At 40.3% G+C, this 13,936-nt stretch overlaps 1 protein-coding gene across 2 annotated transcripts in view; it reads right to left on the reverse strand.

The window, feature by feature from the left end:
- ctdspla (CTD (carboxy-terminal domain, RNA polymerase II, polypeptide A) small phosphatase-like a) overlaps positions 1–13,936 on the reverse strand; it is a 38,594-nt gene that overhangs the window by 12,378 nt on the left and 12,280 nt on the right. Inside the window, exons 2-3 of one of the 2 annotated variants that reach the window (XM_059327153.1) lie at positions 5,061–5,227; positions 3,760–3,792 (exon numbers count right to left, since the gene is read on the reverse strand). In XM_059327153.1, coding sequence (XP_059183136.1) covers positions 3,760–3,792; positions 5,061–5,227 — 200 coding nt within the window. The remainder of the gene's footprint in view (positions 1–3,759; positions 3,793–5,060; positions 5,228–13,936) is intronic. The other variant, XM_059327154.1, reaches the window with a different exon arrangement.

Below are 13,936 nucleotides of genomic sequence, written 5' to 3' on the forward strand. Positions count from 1 at the left end.
CCAGTCCTATGCTCAATCAGGTAAAGGTATAATATGTAACTTTTCCACATTAAAATGTCTAAATACAGAAGTTTCAAGGTAACAGTCCATTTCATTTGGTCGCCTCCCATTGGCTTTATATCCCTTTGCGATTTAAAAAAAAAATTTTTAAAGATTGTTTTTTGGGCATTTTTAATGCTTTATTGATAGTGACAGATAGAACACTACATTTTTGCGACAGACGTTTCAGATCTTGGCTGTTTTGAACTATATAAGAAGCTGACTACAATGGTGGTGGAGACAACATTTCCCATGATCGCACGCTACTTTGAGGAACTCAAAGCGGCAAAAAAATGACATACTGTGTGTTTAAGAGAATCTTATGACCATATGAGTTAGTCCATCTGAGTAAAATCTATAGTCTATAGTGAGGTATCTGTGGTAAGTAGGTAAATCATATAAAACAGAGATGCAACTAAATCAGTATGTTAATCATTTATTGGATATTGACCCCAAGGCAATGTCCTTAAATTGTTATTTAGACCCGGTCAAGACCCCTAGGATTGGTCAGGGCCGTGCCTAACGTCTTTTTGGCTTAACATTAACGTTATCAAGTGTATGGAGGGTTGGTTTTTCAGCTGTCTGGTTACTTCAGGTTGAAAAGATATGTGGCCATTAAACTGGCAGTGGGTTTGATTTGTCTATTTTAGTGTGGATTGGTGGGAAAATGGTAACGGTTGCAAAACTAAAGTGTAACAACTAACAGTAACTTAAGGGTAAGGGTTAAGTTATAAGGCCAATATAGTGTGTGAATATAGTGCTCCTTTCCCATGTTCATTCAATAATGACCCATAATAGGTCACTTTTGACCTATTATTCACTTAAAAAGTAATGTTTTATCACTATGGAAGCCTGGGTGCTTGTCTTTGCCATGATATACACCCAGGTGTAAATAGCCACATTGGCTATCCACCCCAGGTGCACATAGCATTGTTAGCTACAGACACCTGGGTGCAAATAGCATCTGCCTGATTTAAAATGATAAAAGACCGCAGAAAAAAGCTGATGCTCATATGTGAGAAGGTGCAAGGTGACAATGTTTTGCCCCGACAATGACATCTCTGAAAACTACTCATCCTGCTGGTTATACTATTATTACTCATTTGCCTGCTCTCATTGTGCCTCAGTGTGCGCTTTTGACTGTCTGAGTCCCCGCTGAGATTCTCTGTATATCCTCATGTTGACTGAGCTCTGTGACTGTGCTGCCTTCAGGGTCAGGGGGGAAAAGGAGAAACACTTGTGTCCTCTGCCAAGCAGGCCTGGGGTTACAGACAGGCACGGGGCAGATGGTGCGGCCATAGGGGTGCACACACACTCACACAAACACACATCCATCCATGCATCCATGCACACACACACAAATATAGAGGTGATGAGCAAGGACTCTGTCAATCTTACACATACACACACACACTGCTGCTGCTCTGTATGCCAGACATTTCCTGCATGTATCTGTGTTTTCTTGCGTTAAGGCCGCGCTGACTGTATTTATCATGTCTTATCGCGGGACTGCATGCTGATGTATCATGGGAAGAGTTCCCTGTGAGCAAGGACACTGAATGACATCCTGGCAGGCCGTGATGAATGTGATTTACACATGCAGGTTGAGCAAAGAAAGAACAATTGACCGGGACCTTGACATTTCCACCAGGGAGCTGCAAGGTGATAAAGAAGCCTGTCAGCTGAAGCCGCAGCCAGGGGGCGCTCTCTCTAACTGATAACGCTCAACCTCAGCTCACCATGCTTACTGAGAGGAAATCTTTTTAATGAGACAGATCTAACAGTTGCTAAAAAACATGTTTGCTGGATTTAAAAGTATGAATTAATTAACTAAAATATTAAATCTCTAATTAAATGTGTGTCTCCTGTAATAATGACAAAAATAAGCACTTCATTGCCAGTTTTTGTTTCATGTTTTGGTTTTGGTGCTCGAAAAGAATCATAAAATAACATGAAACCTATTTCTATCTCATCAAAAGGAAACTAATTAAAGTAACAAACAGCATTTTAAAAAAATATGTTTTGGGGGATTATATGGGCGGAATAATAAAAGTGTGATTCAGTATAGAAAAATTTAAATTGGTGTTCATGAGAGCCTGTACTCTTTATTTACTCGGTTCATTAATGAAGTAATTATTGTAATTACATAAATGTATAATTAAATTATTTCTTTAATCCAATGACAGCTGAGAGCACTCCATCTGCAGATGAAGGCCATGAGATGCAGCTAAAAGCTCCAGTATTCATTTATTGGGCCTTGAGTTAAGATTTTAGAATTAAGGTTTTCAGTACACGATTATCATGGTCAAAATGACATAGAAATATGAAAAACTCAAACAAATTTTTTGGCCAAATTATTTACACTCAAAATATGAGTATGGAGGGGTGGAGAGAGTCTGTTACCATAAACGTACAAAGCGTTCAAAAACAAGAAACAGAATTAATAGGCACTGGACTATTTAGATTAAGAGTGTCCCAATATACACATATTGCCAATAACTGTGATGTTTAATGATCTTAAATGATTCCCATTTACTTTTGTATGCTTTTGTATTGTAAAGTTAAATATATATATATTTTTTTTAAAGTTTTACAGTAACCATCAATACTGGTATCTTGTAACACTCTTATTAAAAATATGGATACTTTTGAAGACATTTAAAGTTTTTATATGAAAACACACCTCTAAATGACCTTCTATCTAATTAAATCTGCGATGTGTTATCAATAATTTAAGGAGTATGTAATGCTTAAATATGCTAAATAAAGAGGAATTGTTTTATGCCTGTGTGTTTTTTTTTTCATAACTTCTGTGAAGATTTTTTGGTTTCTTCTGCTTTGTGGTGAGTGTTATCTCTGTGATCTTTGGCATTTTGATATTTTGCCAGTAAGACAAAGACGCTAACAAGTTGCCGAGATGTCTTGTTTATCACCGTGATGCACTAAAGAGTGACGCAGGCGTCACCTGTCCGGGTCAACTTGAGCTATTTGAGTCGCCTCTCCGAGTCCTGGGAGTCCAGCGCTGTGAGTACAAAGAGCAGATCTCCTCGCCACATGCACTTCCTGCCGTGGAAGGGAGGTGTCTGCTGGGTGGTGTAGTTTAAAGCTTGGCTGTGATGTGGGACGCTGTGAGTGTGAATATCCTAAATTACAGTAAACCACAGGCACGGTATAAATTCCAAAATAGCTAAATGAATTGCTGCTTCAGCACAAACAAAGCAAGCGAACGACTAACGAAGTACAAATCACTGAAACCGAAGCTGCTTTCTAATGGACAGACAGAGGTTCATTGACTGAGTGCATATCTGCAATGTAATTTTACGGACAAATACCTAATTCAATCAAGTGTTTTAAGGGAGATTCATCCGAACTGCTGCTGGAAAGATCGAGTGTAAGATTCAATGTATTTGATCTAATAAGGGAATCAATAACATGTTCTGTTCCAGTGATTGGAGCAACACAGAGAAATGGGTAAAAGGACGAAGCCAGATATAAATCATATGATAATAAATGGATTTGGATTTACTTATTTTTTCACCAATGGAGGGTTAGGAGCACAAAGCGATGCCTTGATGATCAGAATGGGACAGTAGCGAAAGAAAAATCACCTTTGTGCCAACATCCACATGCAGCTAGAATGATGAAGCACAGCACAGCAGAGGGGAGAGGTTACCGAGATGAAGCGAGAGATGAAGAAAAATGAAAGATAATAATACATACACTGGGGATGGGGATGACCTGGACCTGGTCACACTGGAGAAAATAAACAAGAGAGAAAAAAGAGAAAGAGATTGAGAGAGACAGGGTGGTAAAAACAGTAAAAAAAGCAAAACAGTGAAAAATATTTTTTTGCGAGGAAGAAATTGACATATTCTAATCAACAAATGCACAGGAGAGAGAGAGAGAGAGAGAGAGAGAGAGAAAGAGAGAGAGAGAGAGAGAGAAAGAGAAAGAGATAGAGATGGACAGAGAAAAGGGACGTATACTGTGATAGAAAGTGAGAACAACTTGCTCAAAAACAAACAGAGCTGCCATAGTAACAAACACGGCTGGCCAGAAATCCAGCAACAGTACACTGCTGGGAGAGACTCCAAAATCAGCCCGGCTCTATAACAAGGCTTTTTATGGCGAGGTTCGCCAGGTTCACTCTAAATTAATGGGAACTCATTTGTTAAGGAGGGGGTCCGGAGCGGGTCAGCGCTGACCACATGTATAGTGTCTGTAAAGGGCCACACATTCCTCCCCTGAATGAGACACATTTACAGGTAAACAGGAGTGGAAATGTGATATGACTTTGCTCCATTTATAGCCCGGTGTACCTGCCTTGGCAGCAGAACGCCGTGTTTGCGGAGGAGCTCGAGGGTTTGGCGCCTTTTTTTTTCCCGCTGGCCAGAACGTTCGCTTCACACATCCTCACTACACTGGTCAGAGTGTGTGTGAGGAGAAGAGGGGGGTGGAGGCGTGGGTGCCAGGCAATCCATCACACCGGACACACACAGGGCCCACTTTATGAGGATTAAAGCAGTACGTGTGTGTGTGTGTGTGTGTGTGTGTGTGCGTACATGTGTTGTCATGGGTCTACGGTAAGACCGGCCAGAAAAGAGCGAGCGTGTGTCTATTGAGCTTCTCAGCGTGCTCTGTGTGTGTTATTTTGTGTGTGCGGTTGTGTGCGTAGGCAGATATCGAAGAATGCGAGATGGGAAGCAAGCCCGTATTTTCAAGCAGTGGATGGTAAACAACCTCTGGGTTCAACGGGTTTGAAGCAGCTGGAAAAATTTGTGGAGGGAGCTCAGCGAGGCTGCACAACGCCTCAGCCTCAGCCTCAGCGCTCTGCAGGAGAAGGCAAACCCTAACAAGCAGCAAAACCAAACAAATGTTACTCGTTACTGAATCTCTCCAGTAGGATTCTTGTCATAAAACGGCAACTTATTCCCATGAGGTTGTTTTTTTTTCTGTCGTGTAGATGCATGTATGTAATTTCGACAAGGGCCAAGAATGATGTGAGAGAAAATGAGCTTCACCTTGGGAGGACTGCCATTCTCCTCTGGCGGCGGGGGCAGAGAAAGTGTCTTGTTGTTGGCGGGTGGTGGCTCCACGTGGTAGTCATTGTAGTTGCGGAAGCAGCAGAAGAAGGGGCTGAAAATGCTCCGGCTGCGATGCTTCTTTAGGCTGCTGTTGGACTGGGAGACTGGAAGAGATAATGAAAAGAAAGAGCACCGTTATTTATGGCAGCCAGTGGAGGAGGAAGTATTCAGATGTTGTAGAGCCCTGCATTAAGAATGTTACAAATACTTGACATTGTAGGAAATACACGTTTTTGCTTTCATGTGGAAAAAAGTTGAAAAGATCAATATAGATTTGTTTTTTAATCCTCATTACATCAACTTCCGTGATAAACACTTCACTTTAAAATGTGCCTTTCAATGTTTGATTGTTTTCACAGTGCCTTTGTTGTCAAGTCAATCAAAAAAAATCTTTAATTAAACATTTTCTCTAGCAGTAAAAAGGAAGACTTTAATATCTACTGATTTTTCGCAAGTAATAGGTAGTGTGATATTCAACAACATTACCACATATTTTTCTCATACTGTGCAGCCTTATATCTGTTTAATGTAAAGCTACAGCTAGCAGACAGTTAGCTTAGCTAACAGGTGCAAACAGCTAGCCTGGCTCTGTCCAAAGTAGCCTGGCATATAAAATGTCATAAAACAAGAGTTTTTACATTTCGAATTTGGGTACAAAACAAACAAGAATACATTATTTTTTGTTACCATTAGATGGAGCTAAGCTAGCCGTTTCCCACTGTTTCCAGTCTTTGTGCTAAGCTAAGATAAGCTAACTGTCCTGTCTGTGGCTCTCTGTAGCGTCCAAAAGTTTTGAGTCCTAAACAAGTCATAATGCATGTTATGACATTAGGTGATATTTGTAAAGTAACTTATAAAAACTACAACTGTCAAATAGAATGAAAATAATGTCTGAAAATGAGTGGGTAAGATGGAAATACTCAAGAAGTACAAATAGTTTAGATCTGCACATTATTGGAGTTAATGTGTTTATGCCAACAAATACATTATGGGACACACAGTAAAATAGCCTCTCTTGACTTTGAATCAAGTGCTGTTTTAGTATCACTTCACTGCAGCGTCACCTGTTGAGAGTACATACAGCATGTTTAAAAGCCTTTATGTTAACGAAACGCACCCTCTGAGAGAAAAAGGCAGAAGTGATGCTCAGAGTTGCAGTCGGACTGCGTTTCACATGCATCATCGCATTCTCGTGACAAAAGGGGCTGAGATGTATGTTGTACTGCACAGCGAGGGAGCACAGGGACAGAAATAGTCACCATCGGATCAGAGTGCCCTTTGGGAAGGTAGTCCAGTTAATTAAGAAGAAAGAAAAAAAGGAGAAAGCAAGACAGACAGATCCATATATATGTGAGAGAAAGAGGTAAAAAAAAATATGAAATGAAAAGACTGATTTCTATTTTGACTTTTTCTGACAATAGCTTAACCGAAACCTAGATTCACAATGTTGGAAGAAGGGTTGATCAGTGGCGGAGAGCTGCAAAGCTCCTAGGAGAAAACAACATACAAATATCGGTCCCTGGTTACATCATTCCTCCTTCACTGTCTCTGAAGCCCGTGGCCTACTTTCACACTGACAGAGGAGAAACAAGCGGGCTCGAATGGTCTGTAGTCCTCTATAGAGTTATCACGGATTATGATTTTTATATTTTCTGTCTGAGTGGATAAAAATAGAATTTTTGGGCAGCTCCACCAGTACAAAGGCTAAAATCTGACAGTGCAATTATCCTGAGGTGTTCCTGAAGTGGAAATTCTGCCAGTTTAATTGCTTTAAAGGTAATTTCTAGGCATGGAAATCCCAAATCTGTTCAGGACTTTGAAGTGTCCACGGGCTGACTTCAGCTGGAATCATCATTATGGTGCCTCGGAGCGGCCATCACACAGCGTCCCTGTTTGCTGCCGTCTTGTTAACGTGTTCATACAGCCGTGTGACACAGGCGGCCCAGTTAGCCATGCATGCTGAGGCTGTTTGCAGCCTGCTCATGTTCTGAGAGCCTTCAGATTGACGCCTGGAACTATCCTTGGGTTGCTCCGACTGAATCTGACAGGCTGCGGGCAGTTCGTCTTCTTTGTTCTCTCTCATCTTTGTAGTCCACAGCTCGCCGTGGATCTTCCTCATCCCCGATAGATGTACCAGAGAAGCAGCACTTCGGTAAACAAACACAGCTATACAGTCAGAACAGGAAGGCAGCATGCTGTGTTACTATAACCTGCGTGGTGATTGAAGGAGATGTTCTGCCCTTGTAGACTTTATGCACTCACTGCTGCTACAGGAAACTGACAAAAGTACACCGACTCCAAGTATAGACTCCATACTTCTGTCTGTCTGGGGATTTAAAAGTAAACTTGAATGTTTACTGTAATATATGGAGAAAGCATTAATGGTCGAACACGATATGAGTTTATCTGATTAGATACAGAGCTAAAAAACACACTGAAAGCATTCAACCAACAACAGCAAGGTCACCAATCACAGAGTTGAGGAAGTTGCAAGGACTTAATGTGGTTGAATTAAATACATATGCGACCTTTAGAGAATATTTACCATAAAATCTAAAGGGTTCACCCAAATTTAGTGTGAACGGTTAACACATATTGTTTGTGGTGCTGCACTGAAAAATGTGAACCAGGTTTTATTAAAGGGCAACCTCAGTATTTTCAACCTATTTTTGTGTCGAAGTGACTCACGGAACAACAATTTTTTGATATTTCTCTGCAGCCTGCAGCCATGAAGTCAAGTGCACACCGTTAATGTAAAAGTGCGACCACTAAAAGGGCTTGTTTTTGACATGGATGGAATCAGATTGATGTAAGTTTCCCAAAACATTATGTAAAGATGGAGAAGTTGCTGTTATCCTGCAAAGCTTTCATGTGATACCAGATCAGCACATTAACTTTAACTAATAAACAGTTTGTGTTGCTCCTCTCTGTCTGCAGCAGGTCTTCACCCTTGGAACAGCCTTTTTCTTTGGGAAAATATGCTTTGCTAAAAAAGCATTTCTTCTCCTCTGTGGCTGGCAGAAGTCATACCATTCAAAATGGTCACTCTCATAAGGCTGAGCTTTGTGAGCCACATGTTGCCATCTGAGTCTGTGCATGTTGAAGCCATTACATTGTATTTTTCTCCTGATGTCATTGAGCAACAGAGACCAATTGAAGCACCAAGGCCTTGTACTTGTTGCACTTAGATATTAGACCTAAAGTGAGCCTCATTACGGCTTTAAATTATGATTTTATATTTTCATTTGCTCTTAAGTCCTTTTCACACCACAGCTGAAAGAATAAGGCTACACTTGCTTAAAACAAACCATAATTATACATCTAAGCAACACATTAATTTCATGAAATATAAATGTAATCACAGTCAGATCTGCTGCGCCCAATGGGGAACGATATAAGATGGAAAAAATAGAGCCTGCACACTAGACACTCTCATGTATCTAATTTAATTACCACACAGTGACGTTTTTAGCATCAAGCTTTTCTGCAGATGTTTTCTCATCTTTTGCATGTTCTTCTGTCCAGCACCTTCATCTGGATGAGCAAATAAGCCTATTTTTTATTTTTTAGCAGCTTCAAATGCTGATTTTAGCCTGCCTTATGTGTCAGACATCTTATTTGTCTAGTAAAGATACCCTGTTGTTGTCAACATGTACCCATGTTGAGCTTGATTCGTATTACTGGACCCTTTAACACAGTACTTTTCCAGTTTGGAAGGACCCTGAGTTCTTCCTCAATGTCCTTAAAATTGGCCTCAAACACTTTGATGTCATTCTTCACTCCTCCATTTTAAGACCGTCTTTATATTCCCGCCCTGGTCGGCTGCCCCCGAAACCGCCCCGAAGAAGCAGGTGGGAGTGGGAGAGTGGGAGAGAGAGACACAGAGAGAGGAGAGGGAGCTTGGAAAGGGGAGAAAAGGGCGTAGAATGGGTGGGGAGAGTTACTGTGGCGAGACAGCCTATACTTGGGTCTGATTCTTACTCCACCCCCTCCTGCACCACCACCCTACACAAACAGAGCTTTCCTTTCTCCCTTTGACACAAACAACATAGCTGAGCGCTGACTGCTGCCAGAGACCGAGCAAACACACACACACACACACACACACACACGCTGCATATGTTCACATGTTTAGGCAAAGGGCCACGTGTACAGTGATCAACAAACAGCATACTTCACAGGCTGACACAAACTTTTTTTTCTTTCTATGTCCTTGTTCAGGAATGTGACTGGCTCGCCTTGCATAGTAATGCTCTGAGAATAACAGCAAAAGGTTAAAGTGCAACATTTGCCATTAAGAATACAGGAGGCTGGACCTGCTGCACAAACAAGGCAAGTTAAATCAGTCAAATGAGACACTAAAGCTCCCAGGAATTAGCTGACAGTCTGCAGGATCCACTTCACTATAATCGAAGAAAAGGGTGTTGCATGCAAGTGGTTTTATCTTAACAAAAGCTTCCTGGAGAGAGAGATACGAGGCCAAAGCTGTAACCTCCTCAGAGCAGGTGCAGAATTATTTACCCGCTGAATACACTTCATTCGATCAGCATATTCCCTTGATGTGAGAGCTGTAAAAACGTCCCTTTATGGCAGTGCCTGTGTCAGTGCTCCTGCTGAACGTTAGGTAACAGCGATAGAAGGCTCTCTAGTCAATCAGAGCCAGCCGGGGCCCAGGCTCTCTGTCACATGTTCAGGCACAACCACTAACAAGGCCGGAAGAGGGAGAAAACGCAGGAAATTCTCAGCATTCCTGACAGGAAGAGATAATCACCCCGTGACCCACAGCGTGGACTAATGCCAAGCTCCAAGAGGGAATATGATCCCCGGCTTAGCTCAAGACTTTTGAGGTGGCCTCCTTTACTGTAGCTTTAAAAGCACATAAAGTATGCACGCAGTCAAAACACAACATGCCACATTTAAAATACGACGCTAGGTTTAAATTTAGCTGCTGGATAAGGTTTATGTCAGGACATTCATCACTCTTGAGCCAAATGCTTGTGGCGAAGCAGCGCAGCAGGGCAATGAAGTAAAGGTTAATTCAGGTTTATTACAACTCGGGAATTCTTATAGTTCTGGATATAATTTATATTAGTTATGAACCTTGTGCTCACCAAATTAACTGCTGAGATGTGGGAACATAACAACATTGCTACAACAAACAAATCCAATTGGGTAATAAACAGTAGTGGTCAGATGATGATTGAAACATGCCAACCCCCCAGGCCACGGACCTCGTAACATTTACCGTTAGTCCTCAGTAAATCAGATGATTTGACAAAAAAAAAATGCTGATTAATAATGATATAACTTAATAGGCTGTTAAAGGGCATTTTGCAGTAACTAACTTGAACTTGGTGCATTCTTTGCTGTATTTTTCCTCCTGGTTAGATCGTCCAAAACAAAACTACGATGGCACACGAAAGCGGAGTCCTATGCTCAGTGCAATGACTCCTCGGTTGGTTCCATTTCCTGAATCTGGAAGTCGTTTTTCCAATTTCGGTGCATTCACAAGCTTGGAGTTGTAATGTCGTTTTTATTGTTCGGAACTATGGTTGTTGATGATTAATTGTAACACACTGAAGAAAACATTTTATTACTTTTTTTTCAAACAGTAATTTTTTCTCGGGGGGCAACATGTGCAACCACAGGTGCATTTTAATGGAGTAACATTACCAACATTGTAGCTAGAAGACAGGTGAAATGGGACTCAGTTGCATGCTTGCCTGTTAACGATTAATGATTGGTTAACGGCTATTGGTAAAACAAAATATGTAGACATTTCCCTACTTCCCCTAACAACACACTGATAGCTGATTCCAGTATTTTTATGACAATGAAGATCAAAGGAAATGGATCAGGTGTACCAAACTTTTTGCCAATTTTCTAAGTTGTTGTTCCCACAGGAGGGGGCGTTCATGAACCCTTTTTCCAATTATTCTGACACCACCTGAATGCAGCACAAATGCCCTATAACACAATGTTAATGGAAGTAAAAAATAATTGCTCAATTTGTTCTGTGATTCAGATCTGCTCCAAAATTGTATGATTTCCTCTTCAACCAAAGGTACACCCTTCCAACAAGTTTCATGAGAATCATGCTGGTAATTTTTTTGGAATCCTGAAAAACGTTTTTTTAAAAATAAGGCTAAAAAAACATGACCTCCTTGGTGGGGAATAGGGTTAGAAAATTCTGTGAATTTGGAATTTATGGGAATTAACAGAAATAATTTATTAATTTAACATTGTGAATGGGACTTTTTGGGGATTTTGGAGGGAGGGGGTGTCATTTTACTTAATTTTTTAACGGGCTGGGTCAGGGCATTCAATTAAATATTAACTTGATGAATTTCTACTTACAAATACATCTGTTGAAATTTTATGTTTTTTTAATTGTATTATTTTGCATGGATTTCTGCTATTACAACTTCTAATTCATACATAACTTTGTAGCTACTCCTTACATTTACACTGTGAACTCTTATTCTCTTATTGTTTATTTTAAAATGTCTTCATCCACTGTGCACTTTATTTATTGTCTTCTTTAGTGTTGGGATAGGTTTTTCTCTATTTGTTTTGCTTGTGCACTTTACTGTTAACTTTAAGTGTTTGAAATGTCTTGTCTTGACCGTGGGATAGTTAGAAATGTAATTTCAATTCCTTTGTATGTCTGGTACATGTGAAGAATTGACGATAAAGCTGACTTTGACTTACGACAAAAGAATGTCAATGTAAAACAAAAATGTTTAGATTTATGTTTGGATATGATACAGTTCATTTAAATGACCCCCAATTTCCAGTTAATCCCCATACATTTTCATAATTCCCATGGAAAGCTTCCGATTTGGAATTTCTCCAAAATTCCCCAGCTTAATTTACCATGGAAAGTTTCTGGAAATTTTCCTCCCCTTTGCAGCCCTCGTGCGGAACCCCTGATCTAAACCACTATATTCAATCTGAACGGAGCACACTTGAAATGTCAGCACTCTTCCCTGTGAGCACAATAATAATATATCGGTCGTGCCTGTGTGACAGATGTTGAACTGCACCTGGGCAGCAGTTAGTTGACCAGCCAGGCAAGTAAAGTGTACAGTACCTGGGGGGCATGAAGGTGAATGTGAGAACAGTCCATGTGAAGGTGCAGCTTAAATAATTCAGATGGAAAACAGGCCAGTATTATATGGCACTTGGGTACTTAACATACACTGAAATAAAACAGCCGGGAGCCACAGGGATTTACATGCTATCTCTGCTATACAAAGCTACTTTAGAAAGGAAAAGCAAGCCTTCCTTACACAATGTTAACCTGACATCACGACTGGGAGACAACAACAGCTAAAAACGACCCCGACATCGCCTCCAGCAGTAGGTTTTTCTGATTATTGTCTCCCTTCACTGAGATTTTCGAGTGTGGGGTGTTTGCATTAAAAGTCGTACAAGCTGTCTGTAGCTTATATAACACCAGGCAAGATAGAACAGTTATTCAGCTGCACCCAAAATGAAGAACAGTACTCTACACACATACACCGACAGGTAATCCACTATTAGCCCGGTGCCCGGGATCTAATGTCTGGAGTTGACACCGAGCGGCAGAGCGAGCACCTGAAGAAGAAGAAGCTGTTTCTGTCCCCGGCTATCACTAACAGCAACAGACAAGCAAGGGGGAACTCCTTGTTGTCAGCAAAATAACACTGTGGAAGGAATCCCTGCAGTAATACACCACCAATTGGGCTGACGCTAAGAAAAGAAACACTTTTATCTTGTTCTTAAGTTTGGGCAGGGACTAATGAGTCATCTCTGGATGATTTTCATCATCCCTTTTTTGTTTTACATGCACAAAAACACGTGACACAATTTCCCAGGGCACAGGGTGTTATCTTCAAAGTGCTTGTTCTGTTTGATCAACAGTCTGAAACACAAAAACATCACATTATAGTTACATAAAACAAAGGAAAGCAGCAAATCCTCACACTGAGGAAGCAGAAACCAAATATGAGTTAATATTTGGCTTTTTCAGTAATTTTAGTCCTTGGTTTTTAACTGAAACAGACAACTATTGAATGGATTGTCATGGAATTTGGCACAGACATTCATGCTCCCCCATGATGAGCTGTAGTGACTTTGGTGTTTCCTGGCTTTTCATCTAGCACAATCATCAGCATATTTTACGACCTTATAAGCAAATGTTAGGGTCATTCCTATGTTCCAAGCAGTGGGAGAAAAAGTATTCAAACCCCTTACTTAAGTAAAAGTACTAATACCACACTGTGGAATTACTCCGCTTCAAGTAAAAGTCCTGCATTCAATACTTATTTCAGTAAAAGTACAAAAGTATCAGCACCAAAATGTACCTAAAGTATCAAAAGTAAAAGTTCTCATTATGCAGAATGGCCCCACTCAGATTGTTTTATATATTCTAAATATATTATTGGATTATTATTATTGATGCATTTATGAAAGCAGCATTGTAATTTTGTAAAGAAAGGGCTAATTTTAACTACTTAATATTGTTATGAGGTTTAACTTATAAAAAATGTCTAATCACTTTAAATGTATCATGTATTTTAATGTTAAATCTCAACCTGAAGAGTAACTAAAGTACAATATTTGACTCTCAATGTAGTGGAGTAGAAATATAAAGTTATATAAAATGGAAATACTCAAGTAAAATGCAAGTATGTCAAAATTGTACTTAAGTACAGAACTTGAGTAAATGTACTTTCCACTACTGGTTCCAAGGGTCCGTTGTTCCCCAGATTAAAAGACACAAAGAGAACTTGACAAAGGCTCCTATGTTCCCCAACTCTGTATTCACT

Source organism: Centropristis striata, chromosome 23, assembly GCF_030273125.1.
Source record: "Centropristis striata isolate RG_2023a ecotype Rhode Island chromosome 23, C.striata_1.0, whole genome shotgun sequence".
Classification (NCBI taxonomy): domain Eukaryota; kingdom Metazoa; phylum Chordata; class Actinopteri; order Perciformes; family Serranidae; genus Centropristis; species Centropristis striata.